General features: G+C 36.4%; 2 protein-coding genes across 2 annotated transcripts; one reads left to right on the forward strand and one right to left on the reverse strand.

Moving 5' to 3' along the window:
• Positions 1-1,454: 1,454 nt before the first annotated feature.
• LOC117927049 (transcriptional adapter ADA2-like) lies at positions 1,455-8,590 on the forward strand. The gene is made up of 14 exons (XM_034846419.1): positions 1,455-1,563; positions 1,836-1,915; positions 2,497-2,552; positions 2,858-3,036; positions 4,010-4,075; positions 4,217-4,342; positions 4,428-4,503; positions 4,647-4,707; positions 4,792-4,814; positions 4,972-5,082; positions 5,748-5,970; positions 6,137-6,347; positions 7,366-7,686; positions 7,875-8,590. The coding sequence occupies exons 2-14, from the start codon at positions 1,860-1,862 to the stop codon at positions 8,064-8,066; spliced, it is 1,701 nt and encodes a 566-aa protein (XP_034702310.1). The 5' UTR covers positions 1,455-1,563; positions 1,836-1,859; the 3' UTR covers positions 8,067-8,590.
• Positions 8,591-10,704: 2,114 nt separating this feature from the next.
• On the reverse strand, positions 10,705-15,788 carry LOC117925987 (transcriptional regulator STERILE APETALA). Its single transcript, XM_034845083.1, has 2 exons — positions 15,549-15,788; positions 10,705-12,179 (listed from the first exon to the last, which is right to left on the reverse strand). Exons 1-2 carry the CDS (start codon positions 15,786-15,788, stop codon positions 11,034-11,036), a joined length of 1,386 nt encoding a protein of 461 aa, XP_034700974.1. The 3' UTR covers positions 10,705-11,033.
• Positions 15,789-19,721: the final 3,933 nt, after the last annotated feature.

Genomic DNA, 19,721 nt, shown 5'->3' on the forward strand with positions numbered 1-19,721 from the left:
TTGAAGACAACTTGAATATGAAATGATGTTGATGGAATTAACAATCCCTCTCCTAAAATGAAACTCCCATCGATTATACCCATGTGCAATCTTCAAAGTCATAATATTTCCTCCAAATTACAACTTGAACCATGAATATTTCTCAAAGCCGTGATATTTCATTTAAGATGGGGCTTGTTTGAAGTATTTTCATTTTTCGGTCTCGCCCACTAAGCTTACAAGCAGCAATGTTACATTATAACAACCCAAAATTAAATTTGTTGTAGGAGTTATCACATGGGTAGCCAAAACCTACCATCTAAAACCGGCTATGTTTTAAGAGTTGTCATACGAGCGATTCATCGTTCATATTTAAGAATGATATTATTATATCTTAACAATCCCTCTTCCAACATAACACATGTGTAACTCTAGCACGTCATCTTACCAATTGTTAAATGAATCATCTCATTTAAAAATCTTTCAATGATTTAGATTAAACATTTTATAGTATTCGACATTAACCCAACGAGCATCTTCTAAAAATTATCATTTGAATAATCTAATACTTTTAGGCTTAAAAGTAGCATTCAAATGGTTTCTACATTCATAGTCTTGTCTCCTCTCTTTTATTAAGTTAGTAGATTACATGAAAGTGTGGTAGTTGACTCACAATCAGCCGATAACGATGAGAATAAATGCATAACATGCATATTGCCGAATGATAAACATCATACATGAATTATTGGAAGAACGTTAGGTGATCTTTCCTTGTAGAAACCCTTTATTATTTAGTGGACTGTTGAATGTTCTTTTCTCAGAGAATGACAGATTATGATACAAAAAGCTTGATGCTTATTCAGCCACGTTTGGACGATGAACCAAATATCTAAGTTTTTTGTATGTGTGGGCATCAACAAGCCATGATTTCTTACAAAGTCTAGCTAGCATGCCTATGCATAAAAGGGCGGTGCCTATGCTTGTTGTGGCAACTTCTTATGTGTCTATCAATGCCATAATTCCGACGCTAGAAAGCTCATTGTGACAATGATGATACGTTGCTCTCTTTGGCTATGCTTTGGAAAAAGCTCAAGCTATTTTCAAGTTGGTACTACTTTTCAGGTGGGAGTCTGGGATTTTAAGCCTTTTGGAGCTCCTGAGGTGGAACCCCATGTCTCAATTTTCACACCCTCGTTCACTGAGATGTCCCTGTAAAAGAAAGTGACCCACTTTAATTTTGCTGTTGCTTTATGGAAGTGTCGTTTTCCCCGGACACGTTACGCAACACTGGTCCAAACGGTGGAAAAACTGGAGTTGATGCATGCCATTTTACTGCGCCGTGGTCTGATGTCGTTTCATCAAACGGAGAATTATTGTGGAAACGACGTCGTTTGGAACGAGAAAACAAAACGACGCCGTTAGACTCCGAGAAAGGACAAAGACAGCGTGTTTTGCAAAACGATGCGTTTTGATCTGTCTTCTCTGCCTCTTGAGTTACGGACCTACAGTCAGTCTCGGAAGCAAAACCCTAGATTCTCTCTCTCTTCTCGATCAAAGAACTGCACAAAGAAGAAGAATATATAGGTAAAAATATTCTTCCTTTTTTCATTTCTATAATTTTGAAAAAAATTAAAAAAAAAAACATTTTTTTACTAAAATTTTCCTTCTTTTTGTTCTAATTGATTTTATTTTTTATTTTTATAAATATATTGAAATGTGTTTTCTTTCCACACCAATTCCCACCTCCCCTCTTTTCTTTGTATAAGGTGTTTGTTCGAATCGCCGGAATCGAAATTTGAAAATCTTGCGTAATTGGATACTGATAGTCTCAGTGTTGGATGATACAATTTTTCTAGGGTTTCTGTTTTTGGGGAGTTTCGATGGGTCGTTCTCGCGCAGTTCTGCATTCTACTGACGATGATCAAGGTTCACACAGGTTCGTAAAATCCAATATTCTTTAACCATACTGCTTATTTCAGCTTTATTTTAGATTTTTTTTTTTTTTCAATTAAGCGTTGTTGATTTTCTAGAAAAATTAAAAAAATTTCAGTACTATGTGTTTAGGATTGCTTTAGAAGAGCTCCTCTTTTGTACATTTCCGTGTTTTACATATAGCAGATTTCTAATGATTTTTTGCTATGTCTCAATTAACAGTTTCGATTCTCCTTTATTTGAATTCAAATGCATTTCTCCTTGCGGTTTCTATTTCGAAGTTTACATTTTCAAGTGTTGCTTTTGAGTGTCTGCTATGCTTTCAGCTTGATTCATTTTCTTCAAGTACATTTTTGGTGGGGGCAGGTTTGGTCCGATTTCTTATTTGGAGGTGAAATGCATAGAAAAAAAGATAGAAATGAAAATGGTGGTCAGGAACGTTGTAGTAGCAAAAGCCATTGGCCTGATGTTTTGATTAAGAAATGGTGTCAATGCTAGAGTTAACCTTGTACCCATTTCTATTTATTTCCCTTTACTATACGAACTGAACTAATGTATTTGAACTTTACTTTTCCTCTCTTGTAGATCCAAGAGAAGAAAGACTGCTTCAACAGCAGACAATTTAGAGGGTGCAACTGCAGGTATGTTGTTATTTCTTGCCTAATAATATGCACTATGCAGAGTGTAAATGATTAATCTACTTTGCTTTTGTGCTACTGGTTGCTTAATATTTCTAGAACAGTAAATCATTTTAGGAATCTTCTTTGTTTTTCCTTTTTTTTCTGTGTTGGTGTTGTTGCTGCTCATGAATTATATTGCTTCATGCTTTGGTGCGTTTTCTCTTTTCATCTTTGAGTTATTATTACTTTTAGTTGTATGCATTGAGAAACTATTTGTTTCAATCTATTTTTCTTGTGTTATAACTCCATTTCTCACATTGTGGTAGGCCAAGGAATGAGTGAGGGGAAGAGAGCTTCATACCACTGTAATTATTGCAGCAAAGATATCTCTGGAAAGATCCGTACCAAATGTGTAGTTTGTCCCGATTTTGACCTTTGCATTGAATGCTTTTCCATTGGAGCTGAGGTTACACCTCACGTATGCTTTCATCCATATCGGGTCATGGTATGTAACCTTATTTATGGTTTGATTTTTTCCGTCATTTCCGTCTTCCTTTTGTGTTATGCTTTGTCTTGGATGGTTAATTAATTACTACTTATTATGGCATTCAGTATGGCGTTTTCCATTTTTAACCTATTTCTTTTGTTCTTATTCATGTCTAGATTTATTGTCTTTATGCAGTTAGCCTATGATCTAAGTGATACAGGATGCCTGAAGTAAGGAAACTTATTGGGTGTGTTTATCATGGTTCTCTTAATAGGAGCTCAGATATCGTCATCCATGATTTAAGATTTCTTATAAGTTGCATTTGTCATGGTTCTTTATCATTTTTTTAGCGATATCCTTCCAGCTGCATTTTACTTTGGCTTGCTGAAATGAGGATGTCGAAAAGCTCAAATGACAATATAAGAGAGAGTATTATTACTTAATTAGAATAAATGCATCTAGGAGAAGTTAGAGATAGCGCAAAATTGATGAAAATATGAGAGAGTGTTGATTGTAATGGTTTGGTTGCAGTAGACATAGATGATGTAAAAATGACTAATGAGGAGTGATGTGGGCTTTGTTTATCAAAGAAAAAAGAAAGTGGATCACGATTGTTAAATAAAACATGGTAGCCTCCTTGTGTTAATAAATTCCGTGTTTACTTATCAAAAATAAAAAAAATAAAACATGGTAGCCTATGAGTTATTAGTAAATATTGCCCCAGCTAGTGTTTAATCATGAGAATTGTTATTAGCTGACCTCAATAGTTTAAGTCAACATTTTGAAGGAATATGTTGCCATTCATGTCAAAAAAATTTATTTATAATTTTTACACTATTTCTCCATTTGCATTCTTGTTATTGATAATATATTTTTCTGAGCCAGAACAAAATGAAATTGGAAATAGTATGATATGCCTGAGGATAGTTCCTTGGTTTTGGATATTTTCTTGGTTTTTTTATATCGATTCTCACAATTTTCATTTGTACAGGACAATTTATCGTTCCCACTCATTTGTCCTGATTGGAATGCAGATGAAGAGATGTTACTTCTGGAGGTATTCCTATATTTTTTTATCTGAATTTTTTATATTTCTGTAAATTTACATTTTAATTCGACCCTGATAAGTTTCTCCTGGCCTTATTAGTCACATATTGTTGCATTTGATGTTTGGAGGATTAATGCGTCTTCTTTGTAGGGAATTGAAATGTACGGACTGGGGAACTGGAGTGAAGTTTCAGAACATGTTGGAACCAAAAGAAAATCAGAATGTATCGATCACTATGTTGCTACATACATGAATTCCCCATGCTTTCCTCTTCCTGTAAGACAACTGTTTTAACCTTTATTAGAGGTTTCAAGCTGAAGTCGATTACAGTGATGATATTCCTCACAATTTGTTTTCATAGGACATGTCCCATGTTCTTGGAAAGACTAGAGCTGAGCTCCTTGCCATGGCCAGGGGAGAAGATGAAGTCAAGAAAGGTTAGTTTAACAATGATTCCATTACTGTTGCAGCTCTAATTTAGAGTTTACACCATCACAAGATTTGACTTGATCGAACATGGTTACTAAAATTCTCACATGAAACATGGTTACTAGTTTTCACAATGTTTTTATTGACTCAGGATCTCCTACACATGGGGAGTTAACTCTGAAAGTGGAATCTCCCTTATCTGCAAGAGTCAAGTACGGTTATCTTCACCATTACGTGTCCATTTTCAGCTTAAGTCTCTGATCCCTTTTGCTAAATTTTCTGTTGTGCTATATCAGGGTTGAAGAATCAAGAAAAGAAGGTCCAGTAGTTTTGTCATCATCTAGATTAGCTGCAGTTACAGCAGTCACTAATGTGGAGACATTTTTCTGTTTATTTACTCAGTCTTTGTACACTATTGTGGCTTTATGGATATAACAGGCAAATGCATGCTAAAATGTGTTTCTCTCATCTGTCAGAGATCCAATCCGACATGGTTTCTAGCAGCACTAAAACATCTGCAGGTGCAGTTAAGAGGGCATCTAACATGGCCCAGGTTAAGGATGGTCGTGATAACATTAAAGTGGAAGGTAGGATTTCTGCATTCTATTGTTAACTTCCAGACTGGTTTATGTTTGCATATCCAATGTGGGCAATTGTCATGAAACTGATTTCACTTATCAAAAAGAAAAATTGTCATGAAACTGATTTCATTGGGTGTCGTTGATTTTGTGTGGTACTCATTTAGATGTCATGTGACCACTTTTGGTTCTCAAGCAGCTACCCAAAAGTAGGTCTATGTTGGCTTTACTCCATTTGGCCAGTATTGTGGTTTCCATCCCCATACCTCCCTACTTATTGATTAAAATTCTATCTTGTTTTTCCAATGTCAAATGTGTATAATTCTATTTGGCAGCATGAATGAAAACAATCAAGATGTTAAAAAAAACTTTGTTTTTAGATCTTTTAGTTGTTAAAGCCCCACAATTGTTGAAGCTACAAAAGAAACATTTATGCTTTTTCTAAAAATTGTACATCCTCAGGAATAGTTTTTCAAAAACAGGTCTCAAAAGTGCCATAGAGACCATATTTATGTCATTTTTGTTTTTTCCTTTCCCAGAAACAGAAATGGTTTTGCAATCCCTTTATGACACATTTCCATTTGTGTTGCTACTTATATGCATTGAGAATCCATATATTTTCCATTTCACACGATAAGTGCTTGACTGATGTTTTGGTAATGCATATTTGGCAGAAACTCAAACAGACAGAAGTGTTGGAGAGAAAAAGCCTAGGACCTCAGGGGATGAGGGGCCTTCTGTGACAGAGCTGAGTGGATACAATTTCAAGAGGCAAGAGTTTGATGTTGAGTATGATAATGATGCTGAGCAGTTACTGGCTGATATGGAATTCAAGGATACTGACACTGATGCTGAGCATGAACTGAAACTGCAAGTTCTGCATATTTATTCCAAAAGGTACTCACCGGTCACTTTTGTTTTTCATACCTACCTTTGTAATTCCAGAATATTTGCATATTTTGTACAATAAATCATGACATATCCTATGCTGAATGTGTGAGCATTTTGATTTTGTGGTTCAAGTTCTCTCACTCATTCAAATGTCCTGAGGACTTCTTGGCAGGCTTGATGAGAGGAAACGCAGGAAGGATTTCATATTGGAAAGAAATCTACTTTACCCTGACCCTTTTGAGAAGAACCTCTCACCCGAAGAGAGGGACGTAAATCAGCGCTTCAAGGTCTTTATGCGGTTCCACTCAAAAGAAGAACATGAGGAACTGCTTAGGGTTGTGCTCGAGGAACATTGGATTCAGAAAAGAATACAAGATCTTCAGGTGTGCTTTGTACTTGACACTTTACCTCCATATGCTTTATTTCCCTTATCAGCTATGAAGTAATTTCCAATTGCTATATTTTTTTAAGACTTAAAAGTTATCATAAATTACTTATGTGGTTAACATTATATTTCTGGTATACCATTAACATGTAACTGTCTACCACTTTGGATACCCAAAGCTTAGTGAAACTAACCAGCTAATACTTAATTCAACTCAGAAAAGCCTAAGCCCTAACTACTTAATTTTAAGTGGATGAATCCTTATCCGATATTCATATTTATCAAGGACAATATACCCCAATCAATTATGAGTCAACAACGTCTTTGATCCATTCTCCCTTTCACTGCTCAGGTATCTGGCATGGTCACCGCACATAGATTTGTGCTAGGGATCATGTGTAGTTATTACTTAACTGCTTGATATTAGTTAAGAGTAGCTGGCATGATCACTACATATAGATTTGTGCTAGGGATCACGGGTTCTTGTTACTTATCTGCTTGATATTACTTCAGAGTATGGTCTTTGTTTGACTGCTATTTTATACAATTAGGATCATTGATCGATTAGATGACTATCTGCTTACATCAAGAAGTTCGGTCTGCCAGATGTTCATCTAGTGCATTACCACTTGCTAGTTTATGTCGCAGTATTTGTCCAGTACAAAAGGAAAACAGGAGAAGAAAAATTTTGAAAAAGGAAAAAAGTCTGGATATTGACATGGGTGGCTTTGCATTCGACATGCCTTCGTGTTGGAAAATAGAATTGTCCTTATAACAGAGGTTTCAGAAGCCTTTTTCCGTAGCCTTCCTAACTTGGGTGTGCAGAAATCATTTCATCAAGTGGAATGACCACAGTTGATCCTGTTTGGCTGAAAGAATTGTTTGGATCACTATCATGGTTCATTTTTTTAATCTCTTCAATAAGCTTATTAATGTGCATAATAATGGATCTTAAATCTATTTTGTATGTGCAAAGATTTAACTTCCCTTGATTTCAAATAAAAATTAAAATGCAGGAGGCCCGAGCTGCTGGCTGCCGTACATCTGTTGAGGCAGAGAGATATCTTGAAGAGAAAGGGAAGAAAGAAGCTGAAGAAAGTGCCCAACGAGCAAAGGAAAGTGCTGAGGCTGGTCCTAGTGGGGGCAAAGTCTTACAGAGGGTGAACACTGCCAAAGGAGAATCTGATGGCAGTCCTCGGGGAGGTGGAAGAGATTCTGCAGGTCTAGAGCCTGGAATCAAGGACTCTTCTTCAACAACTGCAGGACATGCTATCTTAAGATCCCTAGATGTTTGGGATATCACTGGATTTCCGGGGGAAGATTTACTCTCAGAAACTGTAAGAATTCTACTCCTAATTTATGTCTGCATTAATTGGAAAGGTGGCTTCATGTGTGTGCATGGTTTTCAAACTCTCTAAATCCAATTTACACCCTCATGGATACCTAACCAAATCTTTGGATTCAAAACAGAATTGCATCCATACACCTTTCTTTTCTCAGCCGAACTTGTGATGTTTTCGTGCAGGAGAAACAGCTTTGCAGTGAGATCAGAATCCTCCCTTCACATTATCTCAACATGCTGCACACCATGTTGACAGAGACGTTAAATGGAAACATCACCAGGAAATCAGATGCCCATGGCCTGTTCAAGGTTGAACCAAGCAAAGTAGACAAAGTGTACGATATGTTTGTGAAGAAGGGAATTGTTAAGTCATAGTTACATTATCCATCCTCAGTTCTTCAACCCATTGAAAGGAGATGGGGTGAGATATTACCTCATGCAAGGAACATTCAAAGAGGGATGTCATAGTTTTTAGAATTATTTAAGGGTGAAACAGAATGAATGTAGAGCAAAGAATGACAATGTAATACTGCTTGTTTATTTTTGAGAAAGGGTAATAATTGTCCGTATAATTCACGCAGCTCAATAATTCTGATGGAAGCACTTGGCCCCTAACAGAGGGGCTAGGATTTGTCGTTCAAAGTGTAGTCTCATCGTTGTAGGACCATGGGCATGGTGTAATAGTGTAAAAGAATGTTGTGGGTCTTCAATGGGTTTTTTTTAGCCAAAGCACCTAATGGCCAAGGACCCAAATATGTGAAGTTGCGGTACAAGACTACAAGTTTGGAGATTGTATTATAAGGTTACAAGATTGGAGTGGCATGATTTGGTAGGTTGAGTGAAACCATTTGTATACACGATTTCTCATTCTAAGATTTGTTTGGATTAGCTTCTAAGAAGTCAAAAACTCTTTCCTAAGCTTTATACGAGCTTATTTGCTTATTTGAGTAATCTTATTAAAGGAGTTTATAATTTAAAAGAAAAAAGAAATTGATATGGAAGTCAAGAAAATGATTCTCAAGTCAAAACCTTATTTTATTGTGATCATCAAAATTCCAATCCCAATGATCAAATGTTTCATCTAAAAGAAAATTTAATATCACAATAACATATGAATATAAGAAATATTTTATCCGATATTGGTTATGAATGTTTAGATAAAACTTTAAACCATAAATATTTTAAATTATGAAAGGAAAATGTTATAAGATGGAGATGAGCATATGAAGACTTATGTGACAGGTACAAATTCACGGAAAATTTTAAATATTCACTAATGGAGTGAGGGCTTATAGTTAGTCAAATTATATTAAAACCTTATATACCTTTGTACCTAAGTTGTCTTATTTATGTGTTCTTGTACTAACATGTTGAAGCTTAGGTGGAGCAAGGACATTGAAGTTTTTGTTAGTAAAACAAGCAATATTAGAGGCCTTGGTTAAGATTTTTGGAATAATTAATATATATATATATATATATATGCTAAACATAGAAGATTATTACAAAAGCAATTATGGTTGAGGATGAAGTCAATTATTCGCTTATTGTAATGAGATACAAAAAACATATGTCATATAGCAATAAATATTCTATATCATAAAAGAAAAAGGTTATAAGATAAAGATGAACTTATAGAGACTATATATAATAAATAAAGATGTGAGGAAGAATAAAAGATATATGATGGAGTAAAAACTCGTAATTTAAAGTGTAGATATAAAGAATAAGAAAACATGAAATGTTTCAAGACCCAATAACAATATCTATTTTTTCATCCTCTATAGTATTCTCTATATTATAGTGGAATTATCACATTAAAAACTTATGTATTTTCATGTATGATTATTTTTATGTTTATGTTTACCTTGTATACTTTTATGTGTGATTAATTTAATCTTTATATTTTTACATTAATATGTTTGCATTGAAGGTTGGCACAACATTCTCTACAAATATCACCAATTGCAAGAATAAAAGTGAAGTTTAACTAAAGCCTAACATGTATACATTGTTTCTGCCTCTGCACACCATTGACCCATAAACATGCTTCTCAAACAAGAACAATGGCTTTAAAATAATTAGATTGAACCCACCACCATCCATGGGTTGACATACTTATACCAAGTGTCATAACCTAACTAAGCTAAATTATGTGCTCCAATGACACATATATGAAGTGAATTATGCATTATAAAAGGTTTAACTCCCACAACTTAACTTGAACTACTGCTAGAACCCTAGTTATGGATTTAACATATATAATGAATTAAATATCAAGTTTGAAGAATGAAAAGGATGCAAGTTGCAAAGACATTTTCGATCATGACAATGAGTCAAGTATGCTCAAAGAGAAAAGTCAAGACTTGAGAAACATGATCAAAGCCAAGCAAAGCTACAAAAGTCAAATCATGAGCATGAGATGTGAGTAATTAAGCCTATAAAAGTGTTTGGAAACATGAAATTGCATTCAATCGAGTCTAAATGGAATTCGAGAAAAGTTGCATGATATTTGAAGATTGAATAAAGTCAACTCTAACTCTAAATTAAATTTTTAAATGCTTTTCAAGATTATTTTGGAGCAAGCCACATTAATTTGAAGCCTAAAAAGTCAAGAATCTAACGCTTCAAATGGTATGCAAATCGAAATTGAAACAAAAAAGTTATAGTGAATGAGACCAAGTTGAGAAATGTGTTTGACTTCATGTAAAAATCATCGACCAAGCAAATTCGACAATTATTTTGGTTGAAATTATTTGAACTTGACATATTATTAACGAAACTTGTAACTTTCCATGTCAAAAGATTTTGACTAAGGCTTCATCCAATTCAACATCTACTACAATTCCCTAAGAGTTGAGAAGTTTTGCACTTCTCTTGCCCAACGTATTAGATAAAACTAGTATTTAATGAAATCCAATGCTTACTTCAAACTATTATTTATATCCTAATTTGATAAGTTAAGCCTTAACAAAGGGAAAGGCATCAGTGGGGGGAGAAATGCAAAGAGCGACAGTAGATCATCCAAGGGCAATGCCCATCCATTCACTTACTACAAACAACCAAGTACATACCCAAGAATAATAAATAGCCCACCATCTTGAGCCCAACAAAGCTACAAGTCAGTCAAAGAGAGAGCTGTACAGCATCAACAAAGCCCTTCTCTCTCTCTCTAGAATAGAAAAATCAAGACTAGTCTCCTAGGGTGAGGTCAACAAAAAAGCCAAGTCCCCAAAACGGCGTAGCCCACGCCCATCCCACATCGTCAAGGTAAATCCAACTAAGTCAGTTAGGTTCGGAGCCCAACCCACCCCTACATGGGCCTAAGGCCCAATCCCGTCCCTCTTATTGGGCCCCAAAGTCCCACAAGTGAATCGTGGTGTCACTGTTGCATGCTGCCACGTATCTATCATCTGCCACCATGGCAACCAGATCCCCCAACGTTCTTTCCCTGAAGTTGTACAGATACACCCCACGTTCCACCTCCCACGCTCTTATCACACTCCCGATGCACATGAGGGCGTACCCCCCGTTCATGCACCCCAAAACTCGCCTCTGCGAGGTACCTCCCACTACAAACCTGCACACCTCTTCTAGATTCTCCGCCCTGCGTACGCTAGCCACGCCCCTCCCGTCCACGATAACGTACGCCTCATTGTTGGCGTCCAGGCTGCCCACGATAAACCCTGGCGCGAACTCTTGTTCCCCGTGTACATTGCCTCCGTTTCTAAGGTTGAAGACGATGACTCGGCGACTCGTGCATGCCACGGCCGATTCCTGGCTCGTGACTCGCACTCGGCCAACGAAATCGGTTAACTCTGTGAACATGTGCCAGCCCATGACGGCTTCTGGGTCGGTGAGGGACCCACCGACGAAGACGGGCTCTTCGGTTTCGCCATCCCAGATGCGGAAGGCTTGGCCAGGGACGCCGGCGTAGAGGCCGACCCACCAGCGGCTGCAGCCGGCGAAGTCGACTAGGGCTCCGTCGTTGACGACCTGTCCCAAATGGACGTGGCGAGTGGGGATAACGGGATCGAGAGGGGCAACGATGTCGAGAGCCGCGACGTTGACGTCGCCGTAGAGGGAAGCGAAGACGAGGCGGGCGCGAGAGAGGATGATGCCAGAGACGGCGCGGGAGAAGGAACCCAGAAGACCATTGTGATGAGGGAGGCAGGTGCTGACGTGGAGGCGGGTGGCGAGGTCAAAGAGGCGAACGGTGCCGTCCTCGAAACCCACGGCGAGGTGGAAGTCGGAGAGGGCCAGGCAGCGGCAGGAGAGAGCTGTGGCCGTGCCGGAGCTGACGTAAGCTGGGTCAAAATCCAGTGTCGTATAGTTATACCGGCGGTTCCGAAAGTTCATGGCGGTGCGGTGGCGGTAGATAAACTCTTCCCGCCATGTGTCATGAAGCCGCCGTGCCCGGCCCCAGATACGGCGGCAGAGGTTGCGCCATAGAAGGTCCGATCGAGACACTGCCCGCCATGTTGAGCACACCTGCAACCATTAACAGCCACCCCGGCCACCTTCAAAACATGTATTCTAAAAAAATACTTTCCAAAAACATGTAACACAGCCCTTTCATCTAAATATATACAAAGAGCGAGGCTTGTCAGAATCCTAAGCTTAAAAGACAGTGAGAATAAGAAGCATCTCCAAGGACATTTTTTCATTCGGCTAATTCATAATTCTTCCCTTTTTAAGTTCTTGAGAAATGTGAATCTTTAGAAATGGCATGATAATTAAAAACTTTCTAATCTTCCTGCAAAGCTTTCTGCAATGGCATGGAATAGAACAATTAAAACATCGAAGCTAACAAGGCAAGGCAAGGCTGCGTTTACCATTTTAGGGTGCCAACCTAAGAAAAAGATGGTCCTTGACTAAGAAAGGATGAAAAACCCTAAAAGCTTCCTCCATTACCAACCTCTGTAAGTTCATCACAATAAATGGGTCATTTTCAGGTATTGAAAGACTTTGAAGATGGGTTCCCATTAAAAGCCCTGAGCCCTGATGAGGACGGATCTCAAACAGAGATTGGTGACTAGAAGATGAGGACACACAGAAACAGGCCTTTTCAGAGATGGGCCCAAAACCCCACAAAACAGTGGCAAATGTAGCCTTTATTATGGGATATGGGACTTGAGACTGAGGGCATGGCAGGAAGGGAAGCAAGCAAGCAGGCAGACGAGAGACTAGGGACTAGAGGGTGGGGGGGGGAGGGGTCAGAGAGGGAGAGGTCAGTACAGTACCCCACAGTCAGAACTCTAAATAAAGAAGGGGAAGAAAGGAGGCAATAGTTTCTGAATCAAATCGGCTTGTCTTATAGTATAGACTTGCAGTAGTACAAAACCTCATCATACATCCTACTATTAGGGAGACCTGACGACAACCCACTTTATTATTTAATCCAGGTTGCAACATGAGGTACGGTCAGTACAGCCCCTGCCCCAGCCCCAAAAATAAAAATAAAAAATAACTACATCTTTTTCTCTTTTTCTGGCTTAGTAAAGGCTCTTTTTGCAGATGAAAATGGTGGGTTTGGGCTTTTGAAGGGCCTGAACAAAGGGGAAATATGGCACACTTAGGACTAGCAGTAGTTGGAGATGGGGGGGAGACAGATGAAGAAGATTAGTGTGAGGCATCAGAGCAAAAGACAAAGGACCACAAACACAATATTGAGGCTCTTTCAGCTGTGGTCCATACCCCTCACACAGCAATATCTCATCAAAAAGCTTTCACATGAACATGGGATTACAACTTACAAGCGTGCTTCCCCACATCTCTCTTTCATTTCCAAGAAAAGGGTTCTCGTTAAAAGCAGCGAATCTTCATATGCCCCCCCTTCTTCATCACCCACCCCATCTCTACACCGGACTGCCTTTTTAACCTGATTCTTCCACTCTCTCTCACTCTGTATGCTACTCTCCTCAGACCTTTGTTCATAGTATTATTATTACACCCAACTCCTTTTTCCCTTTTTTTCCCACTTTTTTCACTTTGGGTTGTTAGGATTTTAGCTTCTGATCCTCCGTAAGATTCTGTGACATCAACACTAACAAAGGAACTCTTTTTCCCCCCCTTTTTTCCTTTCAGTTGTTGGGTTTCTGGGTTTTGATCATTTCTCTCAAGATTATGTGACTTTTCTTTTTTCTGTTTCTTTTCTTCTTTGGATTGTTGGTTGTCATCATTTATTAAGATTTCTTGACATCTACACTTACAAAAGGAGGAGAATGCATGCTTCAAAAGGTGGATGATATTAAATAAAACTGCACTTTCTTCCATTGAATACATGCTTTTGCTTTCAAGGTTGGACAAATGAAAATATATATATATAAATGAGAAAAAGATGAAGAAAAGGGCTAGGGGGTGGCAATGGGAAGAACCTTATCTCTAAGGTGACAAGAAGACATGGGAAGTTGAATAAACCAGCACTGGATTCCATGTGCTTTTTGGAGCTGCACATGCTGGTTTATGACAAAGCTTTATGGTGCTGCCATTTCAATCATCAATTTGCCTTGCCAGGGAAGGTTCAATACAATGTACAGCAAAGAGAAAAGAAAGAAAGAAAGAAACTAGAACAATGTGAGTTTTTTTTGTTTTTTTTTAGGCCATATAAATCTTTAACGAGCTAGATTTCCAGGAGTTTTAGGGGGCATATGGTTAGTGACATCCACCCATGCTGCATAAAATTATATTTATGGAACTGTCTTTCTCATGCGATATACGCCTGAGTGGACAGTCAAATAATCAATCTCTTTTCAACAACTCATTCATTTTTGGGCCACATGGTTGAACTGTTCAACCCAAGTACATATCTGCATCTTTAATGGTTCTGGGCTAAGAAAACATTTGTTTATACAAACCCCATTATTGGTTACTGGTTCTATAGTTAGTTCAACCTCAGCCTGAAACACATCTAAATAATGGTACTTTTGAACAAATCTTCTCACCAAAAGACCACCATAGTATAAAACTGCAATGATTATATTCTAATATGACGACACATGCCATGATTATATACTAGAAAAGAGAAAAAACAAATCAGAGAAAAAGAAATGAGAAATCATTATGGGACAAGAAGCAAGAAGCAAATGTACTTCGAGAGTACCCTTCTATATTATCAAATATAACACAAGTAAAAGGTGAAATTTTGTCCATGTAATAATATTCACTAAAAATAGGATGTGGGGAGTTATCGGAACATGGCAAGAGACAAACACCAGAAGCCACTTCCCATCAATTAAGGGTATTTCTTCCCTAACTAAAAGTAGATTTCAAAGGGTCTCCATCTCTACATTTTAGTGTTAGAAAGGTATCCCAATGGAGAGAAAGCTAAGAAAGTTGAGTCAAAAGGTGGGGGATTGATTTTTGTAGAGCTTAAAAAAGGATCATGCTAAAAAAGGGAAAACAATTTAAAACCAAAAGAACCCTTTTTTATTATTCCTTATGATAAAAATGGATCGTTACAGAAATAGGCCTTTCTAAAGGGGGGAAAAAAAAGAAGAAGCTGATATGGCCAAGGAGCAGCAACACCACCTTATATAAAAAGAGACACAAATTTCTTTTCTCTCTTTGAAAATGACTCGTCCAATACAAGTCCCTTTCAAAGGCGGTTTATCCTTGGATGCTTAAATACATCCTAGGCATTGCACAAGTGATAGAGAAGGAAATTTTGAAAGCCAAGAATTCATAATCAAAAACCCAAAAAGATGTATATATATAAATATATCTGAATTGTGACATGGGTGACAGTAGGGTGCAAAACCCATTAGAAATAACAGGAAATTTTCAAAAAGGAAAAGGAAAATAAAAAAAGTTAACAAATTCATTCAATTCCACCATTGGAAGGAGATGAAGAAGACCCACCTGGAAGACATTGGCGAGGGCAGGAGCAGCGGCCAGACGACCAATGCTCCGAGAAGCATCAATGGCCACTTGGGAAGCCAGAGCCTCCACAAAAGGCTCCGGCCAAACCCCATTTCCGGAACGTCGCCGAGAAGAGGAAGGACCCTCGAAATCACCACCCCCACCACCTCCACCACCAACCTCGCCATCTTGTGAAGAAGTAGAAGAAGACGAAGAGGAAGAAGAAGAAGACGACGACATCAGTAGAAGAATAGAAGAAAAAAAGAAAAGAAGATGGTCTAAAGAAACAAAGACAATGCAGATAAAAGACACAAAAGAGAGGGCCCCAAGGGAGTGTTGTTGGGTGAATCTCAGATTCTCAGATATAGAGATACATGTTGCGCATTTAATATTTATATATATATATATATATATATATATTTCTTTTTCGTGGATTATTTAGTATTATTATTTTTTTGGGTAGGGTTTTGGGAGGGTTTTTGGGGTTTTCCCGCCCTGCAACGACGGCGGCAGGTGGTGGGTTAACGAAAGACTGGTGGTTTTTGCAATTTGCCACGGTGTTTTCGGGTGCTTTTTCCAATTTCTACACGTCTCTCCCTCTGTCTCATTTCTGTCCCCCTCCCCCTCTAGGGCCTACCCTACCTCTATCTCTCCATTTTTAGCTTCATTTCAATATCTTTCCCCCTTTTTTCATTTTTTCTTTTTTTTATTTTTAAGGGCACATTGGTGTTTGGTACTTCTACTTTGAGGGTCCCTTTCTCATGGGTCCAGTGCCCTAAAACCATCCTCCACCTCTTGCCACCTCACTTTGGGGCCCTCCTCCTCTTCCTCCTTGTGGGGTTTTGTCTTAGGGCTGCAAGTCCTGTCCATTGCAATGGATTTATTGTCACCTTCATAGAGGCAGTAGTAATAATATTTAGGGTTAGGGTTGTGTTTGAATTGTTAGGGTTTTAGAAAGGCAAGCAGTTTCAAAAATTTTGTCATTTTGATTGTGGAAATGTAACATAAAATATACGTGACAAAGTTTACGACATATGATAACATCATATAGAAGAAGAAAGAAATAAAAAATATATATAATAATTAAAAAAGAAAAAGAAAAGAAAAATTGATATAGAAAAAAGGGAAAGAAAGAAAGAAAATGAAAGTAGATGTCCATTGGTTTGAGGGAAAGCTGATAGGGTTTGAGATGATTAAATATGGTCAACCTGCAGAGACGTACTAGGGCTTCACCTCCATTAAAAAAAGGTCTCAACTAAATCTTAAGTATCAAACAGAAAAGGAACAAAAGAAACAACTTTATTCAACAACTGTTTTTATGATTGAGTCAGACCAATGTTTGCTGAATCAATGAGCCACAGCCACTCCCCCACTCCCACATTTGCGTTTGCGAGCATAAAGCAATTGCAACACAATCTCAAGAAGAAAAAGGGGTGCCGAAAGGCAGCAGTCGGATCTCAAAGACAACAAAATTACAACACTTTTATGAAATGTTTTTTAAAAGTGTGACGATTCAAAAACATTTCCAAACATACTACTTTGAAATGAATGGATAACGTCGAATTTGTCTTTTTTTAAAACATGCTTTAAAAAAGTTTCAGAATATTAAAACGCTCTAAAATGTATTTGCTGGCATATGAGATTATTTGAACATTTAAGTAAGAGTCCGATTTTGATTAAATAGTATTTTTGTTAGTAATATTTTTATTAATAAAATTTGTTGAATATTTGGATATAATGAAAAGGATCATTCTTTTAATATTTTTGAAAATATAATTTTTTTTTTAATAATCATCTATCACATTTTCCTAAATATTTCCACAAAATTTGTGTTTCAGAGTTACCAAATGATGTAGTAAAAATTTCAACAATTTGTTGTAATCCCTGTCATGGGATAAACTGATTGTTTAATATTATCATGATAGTGGTCTTAACTCATCCATGTGATATTTAGAGTACGATTTACAGTATTTTTATTAGTGATGTTTTCAGTGGAAGTGTTTTCCTAAAATGTTTTAAGGTAATCAAATATTCGAAGTATCTTTATCAAGTGAAACGATCATTCTAAGTCCATTTGATAATAATTTTAAGAAATAAAAAAATATTCATAAATACACTTGTTTAACAATGATTATAAAAAGCATTTTCATAAAATTATTATGGAACACTTTCTTAATTTCTATTTGGTTTGAAATAAGTAGCAAAATCCAAGTAATTCATATTTTCTATAATAAAATTCTAAATTTTTAAATAAAAATAATTATAAGTACATTATTATTTTATTTTATTTTATATTTTTATGAATTTTAATAAATTTCATTTCCATCACTATTTTTACCCAAATTTCCATATGATATTATTTGTAAAATCCAAGTCCCCATAATTTCTGACATTTTGGTCCTTGGATTGCATGTTAGATATGATACTACATAGCAACATATCATTTTTGCCCTTACCCAAATTTGCTCAAGTTTTACACCTTGTAACAATATATGCCTTTATTAAATTTAAAAATAATTATTACAAAATTTAAATTTAATATATTTAATTCAAAATAATTAGTATAAAGTTGGATATTATAGGTCACTTTTTACCTAAAATTTGAAATTTTAAAAATAAAAATAAAGAGAGAAAAGCCATACAAAAAGGAGAAATAATCCAAAAAAAAAAAAAAGCTAAAGGGGGATGGGGTGTGGAGATATGAAGAAAGAAGAGAGAGAGGAGTGGGGCCAGAAGGCAATAAACAGAGCAGTCCTTTTTGACTGGATAGAGCCACATTGGAGTGGGGCATGCTTATGTCTTTTCACTGATTCTTGATGGAATATACCCAACGTTTTTCCAAGTACAACTTTCTCTTACACCCATTCCATTACTATTATTTTTTTTCCAAAGTATGTCTCCCTTCCTATCAGCCTGCCACCCTCCTATTACCACTCCTCCATCTCCTTTTTCTCACTTTATAGGCCTCCTTTAATGCACCAATACCCCTATTATACTACCAATCACATGATACATTGTTTTGTACTCACTCCCACCTCATGTATCATATTTTTATTTTTTTTTTTTTTTTTTTCGTAAAATCAATTTGTTTTTATTATTTTTAAAAATAGAGTTATATTTTGGACTTCAATTTTGAAGAAATAAAGTTTAATTTTACGTACAATATATCATTCTTAATCTATTTTCCTTGTTTTTAATTATTTATTAAAATATTCAAAAAATAATTAAAATTTATTATAACGATTTTCATTGTTTTAAAACGTGTTTATAATATATATTTATATAAGGTTAGAAGCTTTTTCTCCGATCACAAATATATCAAACAACCACATCAGGGTCGGGGATAGAGGATTAACTCTGATATCAGCTCGACTCTTATACCAATTATAATAACTCATTTCTAACAATGAAAATAGTCTTGATAGCTTTCTCTCAAATTTGGGATATCACAATTATGCTTTAAAATTTTATTATTTTCGTAATAAAGCCTTGAAAATAAGTTATTTTTAAAATTTAAAAATAGTATTTATTAAAAAAAAAAAAAAAACGTTACGAAGCGTGTCGTGTGAATGAAGGGGACTGATGGTAAAGTGAAACGGTGTCGTACTGGGAAGCAAGGGGAGAGAGAGAGAGAGAGTGAAAGTTTGGAGCATGGGGGAGAGATGGAAGTTGCTGACGTGGATAGCGTCATGTTTGGCAGCCTTCACATCTGCCTATACATCCACCACCTCCACCTCCTCTCTCATTCTCCGTTTTGTCACCATTATTCTTTCCTCTCTCTCCCCCGCCACCTTCCATTCTTCGTTCTCTTTTTCTTTTCTTTTTTTCATTTTATATTCAATGTTTTCCTAACAAATGCGTTTTGTTTGCAAAGTTTTGGAAAAAAGTTTTTATTTTAGTAAATTTTAGAAAATAAAAAATTCAAATATAAAAGATAATTTTCTTAATTTATTAAGAGGAAGTTACTAAATAATTATAAAAATTTGCAAACTTCTTACATATTTCTAATTAATATTTAAAATATTTTATAAAAATTAATTGAAAACATTTAATTTTTTAAATTAGTATTTTTCATAATAAAGTCTTATATTATATTTGCTAATAATTTTGAAAAACAATTTTTAAAAACTATTATCTTATGTATCATAGAACAAATATATGTTTGTAAATCAT

Source organism: Vitis riparia, chromosome 12 (assembly GCF_004353265.1).
Source record: "Vitis riparia cultivar Riparia Gloire de Montpellier isolate 1030 chromosome 12, EGFV_Vit.rip_1.0, whole genome shotgun sequence".
In the NCBI taxonomy this organism is placed as follows: Eukaryota; Viridiplantae; Streptophyta; class Magnoliopsida; order Vitales; family Vitaceae; genus Vitis; species Vitis riparia.